Source organism: Osmerus mordax, chromosome 12, assembly GCF_038355195.1.
Source record: "Osmerus mordax isolate fOsmMor3 chromosome 12, fOsmMor3.pri, whole genome shotgun sequence".
Classification (NCBI taxonomy): Eukaryota; Metazoa; Chordata; class Actinopteri; order Osmeriformes; family Osmeridae; genus Osmerus; species Osmerus mordax.
The window spans coordinates 14206038-14226663 of record NC_090061.1 but is presented as its reverse complement, the minus strand read 5'-3'; the positions used below and the strand labels follow the sequence as shown (position 1 = coordinate 14226663).

General features: G+C 50.2%; 1 protein-coding gene across 2 annotated transcripts in view; it reads left to right on the top strand.

Annotated features, from left to right (window-relative positions):
- Positions 1-1293: 1293 nt before the first annotated feature.
- Positions 1294-20626, top strand: part of LOC136953867 (storkhead-box protein 2-like) — a 29513-nt gene continuing 10180 nt past the window's right edge. Inside the window, exon 1 of one of the 2 annotated variants that reach the window (XM_067247316.1) lies at positions 1294-1621. In XM_067247316.1, coding sequence (XP_067103417.1) covers positions 1294-1621 — 328 coding nt within the window. Of the gene's footprint in view, positions 1622-11561; positions 11734-20626 lie in introns of those variants that run through there. The other variant, XM_067247317.1, reaches the window with a different exon arrangement.

Here is a 20626-nt window from a genome sequence, read left to right as displayed (position 1 = left end):
AAATAACCGGTGAGCTTGCATGCTGGGTTTCTATGAACTGTTCCACAGTTCCCTCTAGTGGTGCAAAGGCCACACATTTCCCCTCATCATTAATGTATTGGTGTATGTAAGCACAATGGAGCTTCTGTCCTTGTCTCTGACATTTAGCACATACCAAGAGTAGGTCAGATTCAGGTTAGTTATAATGTGATCTTCATTAAGACCAGATGGTTATAATAAATTATGGGTGAAGATGCCATGATATGTGTGCATTGTGTGTGTTGAGTGAGTTATTACAGTGAGTCACCATACCCTTGAGTTAAAAATGGGGAAGACTCAAGTTGAGACAACACCATTTTAATACCCTTAGTCTCTCATACCAGTCCTCCAACCAACCATATGCAGGCACTTGTGTGCACACACAAGTTGTACAGTAGCATCTCAACCACAACTGCAGACCCTGTCATCAACAAGCCCTCAGAGAAGAATGAGAAGAATAAAGATAATCAGGTCCTTTCGTCCATATTATCCTAAGTTACAGCAATTCTGGACAGGACAGTGTTGTGCTAACTGAATGTAGAATGGTCAGATAGGTGGTCAGATGGATCAGACACATAACCTCGTCTGCCTGCAGGTGGTGCAGTAACACAACAACAGCTTTCCTGGCACAGAGACCACGGGAGGATCAGCTTTAGTCTGACCGTACCTGTCGGAGACATACCACCGGTACCGAGAGATCGAACGTCTTATGCTCTCAAGGCGAGAGGCGACAGGTTTAACGCCAATAGGGGATAACACAGGCCCAAGAGGCCCCGGGCCCGACGGAAATAACAGGTGTCCCCAGAGAAACAGTAACTCGGTAGCTTACCGCAGCCTCAAAACCGTTGCCTGGGTGATTTGATGAGTTACCAACCGACTAGCCTAGAACGGTTTACCGGTGATGACCACGACAGAGATGGCACTTCGAGGTCCGTCAGGATAACGTTGGACATGAAACCTCTATGAAATATTACCTTTGCCGAGGTGGCATATTGTCTCAGGTAAATTTGACTGCAGACTGAGCTGGCTTCGCTGCACAGCTGGATGTGACTGCTAGCTGTGGAACGTATACTGTAGTGCTTCTGAAAAGCTATGCGGTACTTGTGGAACAAGGTAGCTTAGCAGGCTAGCTAGCTAATACTAGCTAGCTTGCAAGCTTTCCGTCACCTATGTATGGAATGCATGGGGATTTGTATGTGCCTGTGTGTTGCCATGTTTGATACAGTTCATGACTCCCAAGTTCACAACTTGAGAGGGTGAATACGATAGTCGAGAATGGAGTCCTTCCTGCAGATAGCCCCCCACTCATTGGCCATCGTACTGACTCGGGTGGGCACGGCGAATACTACCGGAGTGTCGGAAAGCGATGAGGTCCCACGGCATCACACCGGCTACGAGATCTTTGCTGATTTTAAAGCCGAGAACACACAGCACCTGTGGAACCAGCGGGTCTCAGATGCGGTGTCAGAGACGTTTTTCCTGGGCTGGATAGACGAACACGTGCTGTTGATTCAAGGGAAAGAGGACCATCTGGAGGTGTTACGAGAGGGATGGATGAGGAGGTCCCTGAACCCACCTCGAGGGTTCCACATCAAATACCTGGGTAAGCTGGACTGAAGCACTGTATGCCACCATGATGTCACGACACACCGTCTCAATGCCAATGATGTGCCATCGTATGCTTATTGATGCTGTGCATCGAACGTTATTCACCCATGCACACAGTACCCACTTGCCCATTTTAAGGCAGGGTGCACTCAGTATCTACAAGAAAAGTGGAATTAATGTACTACCTCATTATATAAACAAAAGTCCTGTAGGGTCAGGACATAGTGTAAGGTCTATTGACAACGTTTGTAGTCACCAGGAAACAGTTGAGAGATGTTGAATGGAACCAAGAAGGGTGGGCCTGTTGTGTGGTCCCAGGATCAGTCAGCTGTAACCCTGGCCTCACAACCCCCTGAACCAGTGTTTGTGGAGACACACTGTAGACAGAGGTCTGGGATACATGGCCTGGCTGGTGCTAAGCAGTGTTTAGATTCAGTAATGTCCTATTGTCGTCAATGTCAGTACTGAATGTTAGATCATTATAACTGTTAATTGATCCTTCTGCCAAAAGTCAGAGATAAACACACTCTTGAATACACAGAGATACACACGCATGGAAGTGGAAGACTTGTATTTCATGAAGTGTTCAGATGGGTTTTTCTCAAGTTTCAGTTGTTATAACGGTTGTGGATCACTTTTATCATTCATAATTGTCATTTGGTCTTTGACACATTCGGAGCTACCATGAAGCAGCACTGTTGGTCGTTTTAGAAGTCTTCTTTTCACGTCACAAACTAGTGTTGTCAGTGCTGCCGGGTCGAAAAAAAAGAGCTTTATTCTCTCTGAGCATTCCTCTTTTCTTCTCCTCAATCAGAGCAGAAACAAGCAACACACTCCGTCTTATTCCACAGCCCACAGGCCACAGGGCAAGCTGTGTCTCCTCCTAGTCCCTGTCTGTCCACACTCCAAGCCTCATTGCCCTGGTCCCAACCAGGCCCTCCATCCCCTCCACCCAGCTGCCCCGCAGCCAACGCATAAAGAAGTGTGTGTTTGCTGTAATGCGCCGTGCGCTGTTCATCTGTGAGCTAAGTTATAAGAGGATGAAATTTGGATTTGTGGGGTAAGAGTGCATGTGTGTGTGCACGTGCGTGTGTGTGTGTGCACAGTGGGGAAAGATAAGGGGTTCCAAGAGGAGAGGTAGTCCTGCTGGTTCCCATTGACAAGCTGTGGATTGTGTTTGTGTCCCAGAGCGTAACAGAAACTCCCATGTTGCAGGAGGGTTAAGGGCATGGATATAGACACAGAGTGCCCCCGCCTGCAACAAGGCAGTAGTAGTATCTGGTTCTCAAGGTCTCCTGCTTGTCATGTGTTTGTTTCTCTGCTGTGTAGTCTGTTGTAGTTTATTATTTCAAGAACCCCTAAATCTTTCTGTTCCTCTAATCCTGGTTGGCTAAAGGGCAGTAAACAACTAGGGTCTGGATCACCTCCTTCCAGATACAACCGACTTTAACCTCTCCTCAGTCTGATGGTAACTGGAGGAGCTGTGGAATGTCTGCAGCCTTTGTAGTTGTAATTTGTCACAGTATCAAATTACATAAACTATCATATTACTCACCCCCTCCTTGCTCTTTCTGATGTGCACAAAAGTTCAACGCACGCACACACACATACATACATACATACATACACACACACCTACACTTATGCCCACGCCTATTCTCTACATAATTACAGTTCAACTGGTAAAAGATAGAAGAGAAGTAGTCTTTCATCAGAAAAAGCCCACCCCCCAGCCTAACACAGGAGGTTGCTGCTGTGGTGTGTGCATGTGTGTGCGAGTGTGTGTGTGTGTGTGTTTTCTCTGCAGACAGGAGGAGGGGCCTGCGTGTCCCAGCTCTTTCATAAATCTCTCCTCCTCTCATCTCAGCCTGTATACCTGCCAGCAGGCTTCCTACCTCCAGGCAGGTAGATTCCAGGCCCCCCATCCTCCTCCTTAATTCTCTCTCTCTCTCTCTCTCTCTCTCTCTCTCTCTCTCTCTCTCTCTCTCTCTCTCTCTCTCTCTCTCTCTCTCTCTCTCTCTCTCTCTCTCTCCTCCTTGTCTAAGTCTCACCCTTCTGGTCTTCCAACACAGCTCTCTCTCTCCCTCCCTCTTCTCTCTCCTTGTCTAAGTCTCACCCTTCTGGTCTTCCAACGCAGCTCTCTCTCTCCCTCCCTCCCTCTTCTCTCTCCTTGTGTAAGTCTCCTTCTCTCTTCATGTCCCTACCTGACTCCGTGCACCCCCTTCTCTCAGACTCTGTGGTATTGTCAGGAGCTGTTGATTGCCCAAGTAGGTTATCCCTTGGTGTAGTGCTGCCTCCTAGAGGTAGGATTCTGTCAGGAACTCCTTATTTAAAACCACAATAAAGAGCCAGTGGGCGGGCATTCACAGACTCGGTAAAGCTACTGTATGACCGTGAGGAGGTTTGGGGCTACAGTCAGGATGGAATAGGGTCTAGACACTGGATGACGCCTGTCCCCGGAGGAGCCGAACACGACTGACGTGTGTGAGCACGCCCTGTGTGAGTGTGTGTCTCACGTGTAGCTAGTGGCGGACGAGGCAGGCAGGTGGCATCCAGGTAGCTGGCCTCTGATCTGGGAGGTATTTCCAGGAGGGAACACGCTGAAAGCCACTTAGGATCATCCCCACTAAGACTGTTCAGGGCTGGCCTGCTGCTGTGTGGAAGCCCCCTGCTGGTGGTTGAAACCCTCTCAGTCTAACACCTGCACTTGGCTCAAAACTACACCTGACTCGTGAATCCCGCCTCTTCTGGAACATTACTCCTAGCTCCACTATCATCCATCTGAAGGTCATACCGAGTTCTTCCGAGGTTATCTCATGTTGTCGAGCACAGTGTCACTATTGAACGTGGGGTTCCTGTATTGGAATTTTAAATGAGATTGAGAGGACAATCGTAATGTGCACGTTCTACTCATTCCATCCCATTACTTTCTACTAATTGAAAAATAGTTGCTTACAAACTATCTTCAATTGACCATTGTATGAAAGGAGAGCCAGTCGGTATTCGAGAGTTGTGTCAGTATTAGAGAAGTCACATTGAACCTGCTAGTCTGCATGTGTCCACTAGGTGTCCCAGTTGCATGTGCCTCCATCATGTGTCTCCTGCAGCCCTCTTGGCTGCTCGGGACAATCCATGGTGCTCATTAATGGAGTCTGATGCAGAAAGTGTTAAGAGACAGGAGATGTGACTAGTGCTGGTTCAGCACTGGGTTGGACTGCCTGACTCGTCGTCCTGCCTTTGTTCCCTGTCTGTCTGTCTGTCTGTCAGTGTGTGTATGTCTGTCAGTCAGTCTGTACGGCAGTCAGTCTGTCTGTCTGTCTGTCTGCCAGGTGGTCGTCTGGTCACTCTGAGTTTCACACACAGCTGAAATGACACACCCACAATCTAGTTGTCTATCTTTGACATTGTCTTCAGTAGTTGTGTAGGCAAGAGCATTATCTGGCCTTCCAACGACAGCTTTCTATCTCTCTATCTCTTTCTCTCTCTGATAAAGATTTGTTCTCTAATCTTCACTTCAGTGTCCAGTAATCCTCAGTATTGGTTCAAAGCTAAAAGGAATCTATATCCACAAGTGTGACCCAGTTCCTAAAAACTGTCACTGGAAAATGTAGTATCCAGCCTGGACTGAACCATTCGGCTGGGCTGAGTGTGTGTCTGTGTGTGTGACTTGGAGCTAACCACTTTGGCAAAGAGAGCAGGGGTGGACGAGTAGCTGTTGCAGAGAATGTTGTGTGAGGCAGTCGTATTCCTCGTGTGTCTGTCTATGTGTGTGGGTCCTTGTCAGTATTTTCATTACATTGTGAGAGGTTACAATAAATGATAAGCTGAACAATGAACACCAGGGGATCTAGTTCCTGTCAGTAGTAAATGGTTCCACAGACGCCATGCTGCCTTCCTATCCCGCGCTGCCTGGTTATCCAGCTAAGCTCATCTGCTGTCTGACTCACATGTAACACACAGACCAGGACTGGTCCGGTCATGTCCCAGTGAGTCAACCTGCAGCCTGCCAGGGGCACACACATTACTACTGCTCAGAACCAGCACGCATACACACATACACGCACACACATATGTATATATGTATACACACAGACACAGAAAAATGCAAAAAGACAAATACATAAACACTAAAAGGCACACACACACACAGACAGACAGTAAAAGACACACTCTCACTCACGCAGATATCTGCTGTGTTTGCTGGGCCTTAATTTCCGACCCATCCTGAGTCTTGGCTCTCACACTGGACACAACCATGGGAGCTGCATAGTGAATTGGAACCCCTTGACCAGTCAACCACACACACACACAAACACATGCCAACATACACACACACACACACACACACACACACACACACACACACACACACACACACACACACACACACACACACACACACACACACACTTCAGAGAAAGTTGTGCAGCCCGAATCGACAATAACGACAATAACGATGGCCCGATGGCCCGGGCCAGTAAAAAGTAACGTAGGGACAGTTAAACTAGCAACTCACTGGCCCGATCGGGCCACTGCAAATGATTGATAAAAAAAAAAAATCGCATTGTAAAAGTTAACATCCTTCATATGTTTTGCTATCTGCTAAATGCATAAATTACTTTGCAGCTCGTGGGGAGCACAGTTGGCAATTCAAGAGTTGAATAGTGAGTGACGAGTGGTTGTCAAATTGTAATTCTCTAATCTCGATACATTTTTTAACAACTGACGCGAGACAATAAAGTGAAGATGGCAGCAAAGTAGAGCTACGAGATCAAACGGAAGCAACTTTTTTTTATGGAACTTAGATGCATTGTGTCGTCTGGCGTATGTTCCCGTCTATAGCAGACAAAAGTGGATCTTTTTACACAGGCACCTACAGATTTCGAAAACAATCCCTGACCAGCCATGCTAGCAGACAGCACCTGGTTTGCGTGACCGCTAAGCGGATGGTTGACAATCCATCTTCCAGGCCGTTGAACATGCTGGTCAGGAATTTAAATGCAGATGCCCATCGTGTTATTGCACGACTTATAACAACGGCATATCACGTAATTAAGACGGGACAGGTTTTCGCCTCGTTCCCCCGGGCTATTGAACTGCAGCAGAAGAATGGTGTCGACTTGGGTACTTAGTATCATACTGATGAAATGCTATGGAAGCTTTTATATATTAGCATTGAGGGACCAGAGGTTTCAGTTTCAGCCAGACAGAGTTGTGCAGAGATGGCTGTCAGCAGGGAAGAGAGCACGTCATGTTTGAGGGTAAAAGTCAATTGTTTCGCTGACTATTACCTTTTTATTTTTTATCACTAGAAATGTGATTTCATTTTTGTTCTTTTTATATCCAGGATGTGTTTAATAAATGGTTAAACATGTTAACAGAATAATATAATTTATAAGTCTTTGGTTTTGTTGTAACAATGATAAATTTCAACTTTTGGAGGGGGGGCCAGTAAAAATTGTCTTGGGGCCAGTAAGTTTAAAAAAATGTTAACGTTGAGCCTTGAAGCTTCTGTCGGGTTAACTGTCTGTATGTCACTGAAGACTCACTGTTTTAGAGATGAGCTTCTCTCTAATGCCTAATGTACTCTTGCAGGACCTGTGTGTCCTCTAAGCCTATTTCAGGCTCTGTCTTTTGTCAATGTGATGGTGTTTTTTCTGAGGTGTGTAATGTGTGTGGGGCTCATGTAGATGGAGGAGTGTTTTCCTTGCTGATTGGAGAGCGATTTTGCGGCTCTGCAGAGTCGGGCCTTGGTGGTGCCGGTTTGCCGTCGGGGGATTGGATGTTTGGAGCAGGTCCCTGTGCATGTTGGACAGCTTCATACGGCCGTGGTGTTCTGCTCTAAGGAGAGAAGCAAACATTCCATCACTCCAGTTTCTTAATCAGCCATGGATTCTTTTATCATGCCTCATTGCCAGACACAGGCCTCGTTAGCGAGTGGATAAATCTGGATTTTTAATCTCTCGCACATGTTTCAAAACGGCATTTCCACAAAACGGTGTCATGTTGTTTTAAATCCTGGCTGACTGCTCGGTGAAGGCCCGAGACCAGAACTCTCCAAACCTCAGACTGCTCTGGCCAGTAAGACGCTTGCTTCCTGCTGTCTGGGAGACCTACAGCCAATCAGGGAGTCTTAAATATGACAAGGATGTGTATGAGCAGCGAGGGAACATATTTGTGTTTCAGAGCGATGGTTTAGGGGCCGCTGGGGGACTTCCAGATGATGGGGAGGGTTAGGATGTTTACATATGTGTGTGAGAGAAAGGGAGAGAGGGAGAGAGGGAGAGGGAGGGAGGGAGGGAGGGAGGGAGGGAGGGAGGGAGGGAGGGAGGGAGGGAGGGAGGGAGGGAGGGAGGGAGGGAGGGAGGGAGGGAGGGAGGGAGGGAGGGAGGGAGGGAGGGAGAGAGAGAGAGAGAGAGAGAGGGAGGGAGGGAGGGAGGGAGGGAGGGAGGGAGGGAGAGGGGGGAGAATAGCAGGGAGGAGGGGGCTATAGTGTGGGGGGGTGCTCTGATAATTCAGACCATGTTTGGCTGAGCTTTGAGGAGAGGTGCTAGGTAACAGAGCGTGTTACAGCAGAATGGTTGGTGGTGGTGGGGGGTCACATGGTCCTTGGTGAGGTCACATGGCAGAATGTCTGTGAGGGAAGTACGCGTGAGGGGGAAAGTTTGTGTGGGCGTGTGTCTCTGCATGCTTGTCATCACGAAGAGGCCTGACATAACAGGGGCTGTAACACAAGCCATAACGAACACCAGAGGTCCATCAGATCTCTGGACCCAAAGCCACCATCTCAGTCCAGCCCACCCTGTGTGTGTGTGTGTTTTATAGTTGTTTGCTAGCCTGTTGTTGTTGCAGGGTCTGACTGTTAAGTTGTTTTCCTGCTGTGAGATAATGCCAAAGTCCCAGAATCCATCCTGATTTCTGATTGGGTGGGAGTTTTGCTGTGCCGAGAAAGTGAAGGATGAGTGACATTGACCTTCACCAGGTTTGGTCCCTAAGGGCCTCCGTAGTGTGTGATTACAGGGAGGTGTAATACAAAACGGGGTCTGGTTAGCCTCAGCCCTGACAGACACACCCACACGCACGCACGCATACACACACAGAGCTGGAGGAGCTACCAACATGTATCTTTCTACAATGGAGGCTGCATAAATGTCAGTAGTGTAGCATATTAGGATGGTAAATATTTTGCTGTCTTTATTTACCCAGTCTGACCTACAATTCTACCCCAAGAATACACCCCAAGATTTACCCTTCACCCCTAACTTTGCCCCCTACTCTAACCCAAGGGTCAGCACCCTTAGACATGCATGTGTGTAGTCATTGGCACACTGGGCGATAAGTGTGCAAAAGTCAAATTTCAAATGTAGTTTTTTTTAAAGACACGTACCTTCTCACTGGGCATTTACAGCAGTGCATGGATTCCACAATGCCTCTTCAATGTGGCGCAGCGCTGTGCTGGTACTAGTTCAACACTATGGGGGTTGACATTGTTGGAAGTAACGTGCAGCTAGCTAGTTCCGTTCTTTAGCTTAGCGTCCTTGTTTGCATTGTCTGTTTTACCATAGACAGACAAAAAGGGTGGTGATGGCGTATTTGTTGTCGACCTAATGTTGAAATGGCCCAGAAATGAACAAAAAACTTTCAAAATGGCAGGTCTTGTCAAAAAGGGTTGAATATGTTGCTGTCTCGGTCAACCTAGTCATGATGACATCAATTATACCCCTAACCCCCAGCTCTACCCTGAACCCCTAACTTTCTCCCTTCCTCTCCAACCCTAAAGCCCCTACTCCCTAACGCTACCCCACATTCCTTACAATCCAACTGCATCCCTTACAATCTTCAAATCCCGGGGCATATCTGCTCCTGCGCTGTATGAAGGCACCACAGAGGAGAGGGGGACAAGAGGGATGAGGAGGAGGAAGGTGTGTGGAGAAGAATGGTGACCCCTGATCCGGGCCTGACAGGAGCTGCATTTCTCTCTGACATCACCTCCTGAAGCCGGAGAAACCGCCTGGGCCCGCCCACCATGATTAATGATTGGCTCGGGGAGGGGATTCTTCACGTCTAAACTCTTTCATGTACACAGATGTCCGACTCTGGCCAGCTCTGCTACTATAGCGGATGCTGTCAACAAGCAACTCGAACTATCTCCTGTAGTTTATCTGCCTCTTTCAGCCTGATTTGCTCGTCGTTCTCTCTCATTTGATTGGCCGGTCTCTTCGCTCCGGTCTTCCCCCCGGGTTGGATTTGCTCCATGGTCTGTCCTCCGGTCTCTCTCCTGCCGGGGGTCTCTGGCTGCATTCCTGAGGGGAGGCCGCCGCCGCAGCTGTGAGAACAGAGAGGAGAAAGAGGAAACTCAGAGGATCCTGCTGCTGACCCTGCAGGGGGGGGCGGGAGGGAGGGAGGGGGGGAGAGAAATGGGGAGCCGAATGAAACTCAAAGAAAAGAGAAAGCAGAGAGCAAGAGAAGAAGAAAGGAGCGGAGGTTACAGACTAGCATTGCAGCTCACGAGAGCCAGACTTTTTCCTGTCCTCTAGACAAAGTGGAGGGACAACATTGCAGCCCTGTCTCTCTGTCTCTGTCTCTCTCTCTCTCTCTCTCTCTCTCTCTCTCTCTCTCTCTCTCTCTCTCTCTCTCTCTGTGTTGCAGCGTAGTAGTGAATGAGGTGGTCCAGAGTGACAGGATCATAGTAGCGCAGCTCAGCAGAGCTCCTCCCCCTCCCCTGGCTGACTGACGGGCTTCCTGGCCCCCCCTCCTCCCTCTCCCCTCCCTCCCTCTCTCCCCCTCCTCCTCCAGCACGGCGCAGCGGCAGAGGAGGATCAGGACAACAAGAGAGCGAGCGAGCGAAGAGAGAGGCAGGCGGTAGAGAGACTGCGAGAGAGAGAGAAAAAAGAGAGACACGACCGGAGGATAGCCGACAACACAAAGACAGCGAGAAACACGCCTTTCTGCCTGACGCTCCGGATTCATATTTTGGGGGGGATTCTTGTTTATTTTGGGGTTATGTGCGGGTTCTTCTCCTCATCTCGCTGTGTGTATCGGGCTCCCATCCTCCATCATCCCTCCACACAGGCACGGTAGAGACGGTCTCTTACGCTCACACACACACGCACACACACCCACCCTTTCCAGCGGAACGGCGGCCGTGGATGTGTACGCCTGACGGAGGAGCGCCGTCGCCCGCGGACGGACGGATCGACGACGGCGATCGGACGCCGATCGAAAGAGAAGAGAGGTAGCCGTTACCGCTGGCTCCAGAGCCGTGTGCTCTCCCTCCCTCCTCCCTCCCTCCATGGCCGCTGCCTGCGCTTGCAGCCTGGTCTCTTTTGTGTTAACGGCTCTCCCTTAGCCCAGCCCTCCCCTCTCTCCCGCCCGCCTTCAACACAGCTATTGTCTGGATCCGGGGGGCTCTCTCACAGTGCCCACCCAACCCCCGAACCTTCTCCAGACCACGCTGCCCCCCCCCCCCCCCCCCCCCTTCTCCCTCATCTCCATCGCCTGCCTCCTTCCCGCGCGGCTGCCTGGCTGTCTGGTTCAGGGCCCAGTGCTGGCTGGGTTTACACGTGAAGCTGCCGATGCTAAGCCTGGATTAATGGCAGGCGCGGGCTGACGCTGGCTCGGACTACACATCTCCCACCCCCCGGGATCACGAAAGGAACCCCAGCGGACGGCACCAAGCTGAGCTCTGCTCGTCCGCCCCGTCTGTGCGCGCGCGCGTGTGTGTGTGTGAGAGCGAGAGCGAGTGTGTTCCAGAGAGAGTATGCTTGTAGCAGGCAGAGACAGCGAGCGTTAAAGGGACGTCAGTGGCGGGGCGCTGGGCCATGTGTCTGGTGTGACCGGGTGGAGGTGTATCTGGAAGAGAGCCTGGATGTGGAGGTGGAGGTAACCCCCCGCAGGTCCACCCAGCCCTGCCCGCTGCCCGGGGCGGAGCCAGCATGAAGAAGACTCGCAGCACCACCCTGCGGCGCGCCTGGCCCAGTTCTGACTTCTCCGACCGGGCCTCGGAGCGGACGCGCTCCCGCAGCGAGAAGGACTACCGGCTCCACAAACACAAACACTACCCCCCCCAGTACCTGTGCCAGTCCCCGCCTGGCTACATCACTCCAGGTGGGTCACACTGTCACGCTGGAGATACTACACTCGCACTACTGCGTACGTGTATGTGTGTGTGTCAAGGTGGACTACAGATACTATGCTGGCAGTGTGTGTTTGTGTCTAGGTATACTACATATACTATGCTGTGTGTGTCTAGGTGGACTAGATACTATGCTGGCAGTGTGTGTGTGTGTAGCAGGTGGACTACAGATACTACGTTCTCACTTCTGTGGTTGTGTGTGTCTAGGTGGACTACAGACTACGCTGGCAGTGTGTGTATGTGTCTAGGTAGACTGCAGATACTATTCTTGTACTACTGTGTGTTTCTGTGTGTGCTTGTGTAGGTGGACTACAGATACTATGCTGATTGTGCATTTGAGTGTGTGTGTGTGTGTGTCGGTAGACTACGTACTGGCAAGTGAGGATATAATGTAGTTATAATTTCAAAGTCCAGGAATTAGGAATTATTGTTGTCTCTATTATAGCAGTGTCTGGGCTGTTTTGGGAATGTAATGTAGAACTAGGACATTACAAGCTTGGACACACTGACCTGATCCAAAATACCTAGACAGGAACAGGAACTCTGACTTAAAATGACACCCCATTAATAGGAAAAATCCAGTGTTCAGGTTGGTAGTGCTGAAATCCCAAGAGGAAAACCAAAACGTCGCTAACGGAAGGGCACACTGATGTTTTATTTTCATAGCGAGACATCGCCTTCTTAGGATACAGTTTTATCATTGGGGGAAGAAATTCTTTACATTACTTTGCTACTTTATTCATATGTGTTATTATGAAATCTCCCTCAAATTGTTAAGCTGATATGAACAGTTCAGTTCAGTCTCAGACTTTTGTACCCTACTGTATGTGGCTGATGACAGTGAGTGCTGGCTCGAGCTACAACTGAATGAACTGCAAATCCCAGAATGCCTCTCTGGCTTCAGAACCAGGATGTTGTGTTAGGTGACGTCACTACAGAAGTGTGTGGAGCATCGTTGTGATTTAACAGGTCTTTGCTGACAAACTCCTGGAGCTAGTCAGATTCTGAGGTCAAACTGTCTGGAAAGGCCGAGAGAGAGGAGGGAAGAAGAGAGAGAAGACTGCAGGCATATAGAGAAATTGTGTGCGTGTGTGTGTGTGTACCATACAGGAAGCCCATACAGAGGGTCTGAATGAGGAGAGTGAATGGAGGAGGAGCCAGGTCCAACAAGCCCACATGCTCTCAAAGCTCCTTCACGTCTCCTAGCAACACAGCGGGTCAGAGGCTAGCTGACATGGCCATTGTTCAAGAAAAGTGTGAATGAGGAGAGAGACAGAGAGACAGAGACAGAGACAGAGAGACAGAGAGACAGAGAGAGAGAGAGAGAGGGAGAGAGGGAGGGAGATAGAGGGAGAGAGGGGGAGAGGGTGGGAGGGGGGGGAGAGATAGACATAGACAGATAGAAGTTGGGTTGATAGATAATTACCATAGTTTCTCAGTCAGAAACACTGTGACACACCCCTCCTAGCAGTGAGGCAGCTGACAGGGATATTGGTTATGCTGGGGACCCCCTCAGTAGCAGCTTTGGGGCCGTCTCACAATTGGCTGTATTGTTAAGAGATAAAGAGGGCAGCTTTAGCAAGTGCAGAGCAGAGCTTGAAACCACTAAGCTGGGCCCTGTGTGCAGACTTAACCAGCAGAGGAAAAGACTGGTTGTTCTCCTCAGGACTGTTGCTGTGAGCTGCCCTCTCAGAGAGACCCTCTCGAGCAGTCCTGGTAGGCTTGCTCTCTCTTCTGTCTGTCTTCTGCTGACAGGCCTGCTCTTCTCTCCCTTTTTTTTCTCCCCTTCCAGATAAGGCAGCTGCCATCTCTGTTCTGATAGCCCTACTCTGCTCTCCTCTGGAGGTTTCTCACAGGCCTCAGCACAACAGCGTGGCATTTTGAAGAAGTGTAGTAGTGAAAGCGCACCTCGACATCAGTCGACTTCATGGACAGTGTTGGAGGTTGTCCCATACGATTAGCCAGTTTAGTCGAGAACCTTTGAACTTGCTAGATTTACAATCTAAGTAAATCTTAATCAAATTTAAGTAAAGATGAAGGCGGGGGGTCGTGGCCTTGGCCAACACAGCATTTTACCCGTGCTTTGCAACTTTACAACTGGCTATGGAACCAATCGTCACTCCTAATTCTTAAACCTCACATACAATAAGGGGCAGAGTGGGGACAGGTTTTCTACATTGATCTAGCCTCTTAATTTTGCTCTCAAAGTGCACCAGATTGATGCGTTTAACTTTAACATTTAAGAAATGTTCTTCCGGTGGAGCATGCCCCCGGCCCCCCTAGAGGGTCGGGGGTTCGCCGTCTCGTTCTCACCTTTTATACCCCTGACCTGTTTGCATGCCTGGGATAAGAGCATCTGCTAAATGACTACATGTAAATGTAATGTAATGATAGTTGAGGAAGTGGATGAGGAGATGACAGGAGGTACATGAGAAGGTATCAGGTGGTGGATGAGGAGATGACAGGTGGATGAGGAGGTATCAGGAGGTGGAGGTGGATAAAGAGGTATCAGGAGGAGGATGAGGAGGTGGAGGAGGAGGTGGTATCAGGAGGAGGAGGTGGAGAAAGAGGTATCAGGAGGTGGAGGTGGAGGTATCAGGAAGTGGATGAGGCGATGGATGAGGAGGTATCAGAAGGTGGATGAGGAGGTATCAGGAGGTGGAGGAGACAGAGGAGAAGGTATCAGGAGATGGATGAGGGGGTGGATGAGGAGGTATCAGGAGGTGGAGGAGGTGTACACTACCAAGTTATTTGGTCTGCCTTGGGAGCAATGATGAATGAAGAATAGTCTGTACATGTTCCCCCACCACACACACACACACACAGCTCTCAGCACCACACGCACATCTAATCTTGTCCAATTAACACAGATTCAGCTGCAGCCTTAAATAGAATGTCAACTTCTAGAGTCCCAGATGACTACTAGCGGCCCTCTCTCTTCCCTCGTCTCCATCTTCCATCTCCCTATTTCTCTTCACCTCTTCTTTCTCTCTGTCATCTCCCTTGAAACCTCTGTACCTGCTCCGTGTCTCACCTTTCCCTGCTCTCTCTTCCTCTTTCTTATTTCCTATTCCATCTTTAACCCTCTCTCTGCTCCCCCTCTCTGCTTACTATCCCAAACTCCCAACACAGTAAAAGGCCAGTATATCATCTAGCTTACAGGTTCAACAGAGGTCCTTAAAAAGTTAGACCAGCCCACATCGCCTGACTGGTTCATGCATGAAGCTAAGAGGTGACAGTGCAGTAATGAGTGATTGAATATGTTGAGCTTAGAAGCTGTATTAGCTGCAGTAATGAGTGACTGATTCAAGTCCTGGCATGATGTTGGCCTAAACACCTTGGTAAGTAGGATGTATCTAACTGCCTGAGCCTGGGGCTGGGACTCTGAGGTGAGGTGGCATACCTCTGTTGTTCTCTCTCCTTTCCTCTCCCCCCCCCCTCTGTCATTACCCTCCTCTCTCCTCCAGTGTTTTTCTGCAGCCCTGCTCAGAGGGGAGGTCTAAATGTGGACAGGTTTATCTGACCTGATTCTGGTTGAGGTTGCAGACTTGGTCGATGTTACTGTTATAAAAGCTGAATTCTCCTCTTCCCCTCTCTCTTCTCTCCCCTCTTTCTTTCTTTCTTTCCTCTCCTTTCATCCTCTCTTCCTCTCCTCCTCCCCATTGTTTGTCCTCTCCCTTTCTTTTTCTCCGATGCAGCCAAAGCAGTGTAGCAGCGATGCATGCTGGGATGTGTGAACTTGTTAACCCTGTGCCTCTCACGGCGTTGCAGATGCTGACGCAACGCCCCGCCCCCTTCCTGCAAAAGCTGTCACTGAAGCTCCTCCCCCCTCTCTGTGTGCTGAGCCCTGGGATACCCACCCACTCACGGCCCCGTGTTCCTCTCTACTCCACACACACACGCTCACTCGCCGGCACATCGCACGCACGCATGCATGCATGCACAGTACACTCACACTCTCCTCCCGCAGCCTCATGGCTGCTCTAGCTTCAACACTCAATGCTCACTCACTCACACACACGCTCCCCTCTCACAGTCTCTCCACCAATCAGCCTCTGGGAGCCCTGGCCTGGTTTACTAAGGCCCCTCCCCCTTCTCTCCCAGGCGTTTTGCTTGCAGCAGCTCAGGCTATTTCTGTTCCCCTACACACTGTGGCACGCTCCCTTAATGATGCAGGAAAATCCTTAGCAGCTGGCCAGTGTGTGTGTGTACACTGTATGCATGTGTGTTTGTGTGTGTACTGCATTACAGAGTGAGGAACACAGAGTACTACTGCAGCTTAGTAATCGTTGGTTTCTCTGGTTAGAAAGTGGATCATCTTCGTGGAGAACTTTAGTATTCATCCCAATCTTCTATTCCAGCAGTGCTGTCTCTGTCCTCTACCCAGTGCTGCTGTCGCTGTTTCTACCCAGCACTGCTGTCTCTGTCTCAACCCAGCAGTGCTGTCTTTGTCTCCGTCTCAACCAAGCAGTGCTGTCTCTGTTTCTACCCAGCACTGCTGTCTCTATCTTTGTCTCTGTCTCAACCAAGCAGTGCTGTCTCTGTTTCTACCCAGCACTGCTGTCTCTGTCTTTGTCTCTGTCTCAACCAAGCAGTGCTGTCTCTGTTTCTACCCAGCACTGCTGTCTCTGTCTTTGTCTCTGTCTCAACCAAGCAGTGCTGTCTCTGTTTCTACTCAGCGCTGCTGTCTCTGGCTTTGTCTCTGTCTCTACCCAGCACTGCTGTCTTTGTCTCCGTCTCTACCCAGTAGGGCTGTCTCTGTCTTTGTCTCTACCCAGCACTGATGTCTCTGTCTCTACCCAACACTGCTGTCTCTGTCTCAAACCAGCACTGATGTCGCTGTCTCCGTCTCTACCCAGCAGTGCTGTCTCTGTCCTCTACCCAGCACTGCTGTCTCTGTCCTCTACCCAGCACTGCTGTCTCTGTCTTTGTCTCCATATTTACCCAGCAGCACTGTCTGTCTCTACCCAGCACTGCTGTCTCTGTGTCTGTCCTCTACCCAGCAGCACTGTCTCTGTCTCCACCCAGCACTGCTGTCTCTGTGTCTGTCCTCTACCCAGCAGCACTGTCTGTCTCCACCCAGCACTGCTGTCTCTGTCTCAACCCAGCAGTTCTGTCTCTGTCTCTACCCAGCAGTGCTGGTCTTTGTCTCCGTCTCTACCCAGCACTGCTGTCTCTGTCTTGTCTCAACCCAGCACTGCTGTCTCTGTCTCCACCCAGCACTGGTGTCTCTGTCTCCACCCAGCACTGCTGTCTCTGTCTCTACCAAGCAGTGCTGTCTCTTGTCTTCACCAGCACTGCTGTCTTTTGTCTCTTTTACCCAGCACTGCTGTCTCTGTCTCCGTCTCTACCCAGCACTGCTGTCTCTGTCTCTACCCAGCACTGCTGTCGCTGTCTCTGTCTCTACCCAGCACTGCTGTCTCTATCTTTGTCTCTGTCTCTACCCAGCACTGCTGTCTCTGTGTCTGTCCTCTACCCAGCAGCACTGTCTCTGTCTCCACCCAGCACTGCTGTCTCTGTATCTGTCCTCTACCCAGCAGCACTGGTCTCTGTCTCCACCCAGCACTGCTGTCTCTGTCTCCACCCAGCACTGCTGTCTCTGTCTCTACCCAGCAGTGCTGTCTCTGTCTCCACCCAGCACTGCTGTCTTTGTCTCTGGTCTCTACCCAGCAGTGCTGTCTCTGTCTTTTGTCTCAACCCAGCACTGCTGTCTCTGGCTTTGGTCTCTGTCTCTACCCAGCACTGCTGTCTCTGTCCCGTCTCTACCCAGCACTGCTGGTCTCTGTCTCTACCCAGCACTGCTGTCTTTGTCTCCGTCTCTACCCAGCACTGCTGTCTCTGTCCTCTACCCAGCACTGCTGTCTCTGTCCTCTACCCAGCACTGCTGTCTCTGTCTTTGTCTCCATATTTACCCAGCAGCACTGTCTGTCTCTACCCAGCACTGCTGTCTCTGTGTCTGGTCCTCTACCCAGCAGCACTGTCTCTGTCTCCACCCAGCACTGCTGTCTCTGTGTCTGTCCTCTACCCAGCAGCACTGTCTGTCCTCCACCCAGCACTGCTGTCTCTGTCTCAACCCAGCAGTGCTGTCTCCGTCACTACCCAGCAATGCTGTCTTTGTCTCTACCCAACACTGCTGTGTCTGTCTTTGTCCTCTACCCAGCAGTGCTGTCCATGTCCTGGACTTCCTGCTCCCTGACAGGCCCCTCGGAGCATAGGTTATGTAGAGCAGCAAGCATTAGCAGCCTGGATTAGAGGAACTGATAATCCAAACGCCAGAGAGAAGGAGCAGAGTGTAAACCATAGAAGTATGGCTTATTAACACCCCACCAAACCCTCGTCCATTCAGCTCTCATGTAGCTGTTGATGAGGTCAGAACACACCAGAGGAGAAGCTGATAGACAGGTACATAGAAGTATTTTGATTAGTTAGACAGTTGGCACTGTGAAAGAGACCAAACAATCCCAAACAGAGCTGTGCATTTCCTGATTTGCAGTGCGAGTCTTCAACTGCAGCCACTCTCTAGCTCCATCTAGTGTCAGAGCACGTAGTAACGCACACATCCACTCACACACACACACACATTAACACACACTAACAGAATGGCCCTCGCCAGGTGCGAGAGAGGTCGGGAGAGGTGGAGTCTGGAATGTTTACACTTGCTGAGTTGAACTTTATTCAAGTGCCCCACCTGTCTGCGTGTGTCTCTACAAGCGTTATGTAGATGAGCCGACTGTTGTCCTTTTCTCCAGGACCACCACGCACCAACATCTTTGACTTTCAGGTCTCGGACCTGTTCTTCAGCATTCTCCCAGGTCCAAGTTTCCTCACTCAACTTGTTCTGCTGTCAGTAGAGATGAAGCACCCCTCCCCCACCAAGAGCTGCCCCCTCCCCCCTGGCAACCACTTGTTACAATGATCAGAGCTCCCCCTGCTCTGTTCCACAGCCTCCTTCACCTTTGTCAGTCTGATGAGGCCTCTGTCCCCCTTTTCTACACAGCTAGTTCACACACACACACACACATTGTCCTTCCTCTTTGACATGCTAATACCTGCAGCATAAAACTAGTCACAATCTAGTGTCCCAGTAAGTAGCTGGATCTCAGTTCTGTCTGTTAGTCTGCTGAGGAACAGTTCTGTCTGTCTGCCTGTCTGTCTGTTTGTCTGTCTGTCTGATTAGGAACAGTTCTGTCTGTCTGTCTGTATATGAGGAGCAGTCATTTCTGTCTGCTTTAGACAAGCTCTAAGTGGGTCATCGGAACCAGAACAGACCGGGCTCTGACCCAGCTGGACGCTGTGCTGCAACCTCCCTCCCTCTTTCCCTCCCTCCTCAATCCTTCCATCCCTCGTACACTGATGCTGCTACACCTACTGCTGGAGAGGACAAGCAGACATGTAGGGTAGGTAGAGAGATGAGAGAGAGAGAGAGAGAGAGGGGGGGGGAGAGCATGAGAGGGGGGGAGGGAGAGAAAGCTTGCAGAACAGGCGTTAGGTGAACTAACTGGGGAAGCGTTGCCATAACAACGCTTTCGGCAGGCCGCCCACAAGCTTGTTGTCAGTGGGCATTACAGAGAGAGAGAGGGAGAGAGAGAATGGGAGGGAGAGGGGGAAAAAAAACGAGTGCATAGTGAAGCAGGACGTGATTGGTCACACCCCCTTGTCTTTGTGTGGAGTGGAGCATGCTGGGAAGGCCCTTGAGTGAATGCTCATTTGTGTGTGAGAGAGAGAGCAAGAGAGGAGCGCGCGCAGTGTTTGTGTGTGTGTGTGTGTGTGAGAGGGAGGGAGGGAGGGCTCACGGCTGCAGCTAAAAGAGCTGCCTCGGGATCTGCCTGGATTAAGCCTAGGAGCCGACCGAATCAGCTAAGGTACTGCCAATCTTCCTCGTCTATCTCTCTCCGTCGCTCCCGCTCTCCTCCTCTCCCTTTCTCTCCGTGCTCGGAGGACGAGTGCGGCTGGTCTGAACTGAAGCTGCGTAGCTTTGCGGAGGGAATGACAAAAGAAGGGGGTGGGGGTTAAGCGGGGGGTGCATGGGACAAAGGACGGTGGCAGCAAGATTGTTTACTACCACTGCAGTAGCAGGCAGGCAGGCAGGAGCACGTCTCTCTCTCTTTACTCTCTACTCTCCCTCTCTCTCTCCCCCCTCCTCCTCTCTCTGCCTGTCTGTCTCTTTCTGCTGTCTGTCTCTGTCCCTCCCTATGGACAGCCTGCACAGTAATGGAGGGAAAGAAGCTTCAGCTAGCTGCCTCATAGTAGCTTCAGCTAACTGCCTCATAGTAGCCCTCAGCTAACTGCTTTGTAGTAGCCTCAGCTAACCTGCCTCAACTAACATCTTCTTTGCCTTCTCAGCTAACTGCCTCAGCTAGCTGTCTCATAGCAGTCCTAGCTAGCAGGCTCAAAGCATCTGCACCACAAAATGGCTCTGGTCTTTGCTGTGCTCTGTAGTATGGCTAGTGAAGCAGGACTTCCACTTCTACTGTTCTACACCAGACAGATCACATCCTCTCAGACTGTCTCTTTAAGCTGAACAGTAAAATGTCTGACCAATAGTTTTGTTGTTAAAAGGATTTATGAATCAACAGCATAAACAAAAGGTCAGGACTTTACAGTGCCTTTCAGTGTACTGCCTTCTAACTCTCTCTCTCTCTATCTCTCTCTCTCTCTCTTCTCTTCTCTTCTCTCTCTACTCTCTTCTCTCTCTCTCTCTCTCTCTCTCTCTCTCTCTCTCTCTCTCTCACTCTCTCTCTCTCTCTCTCTCTCTCTCTCTCTCTCTCTCTCTCTCTCTCTCTCTCTCTCTCTCTCTCTCCTCTCTCTCTCTCTCTCTCTCTCTCTCTCTCTCTCTCTCTCTCTCTCTCTCTCTCTCTCTCTCTC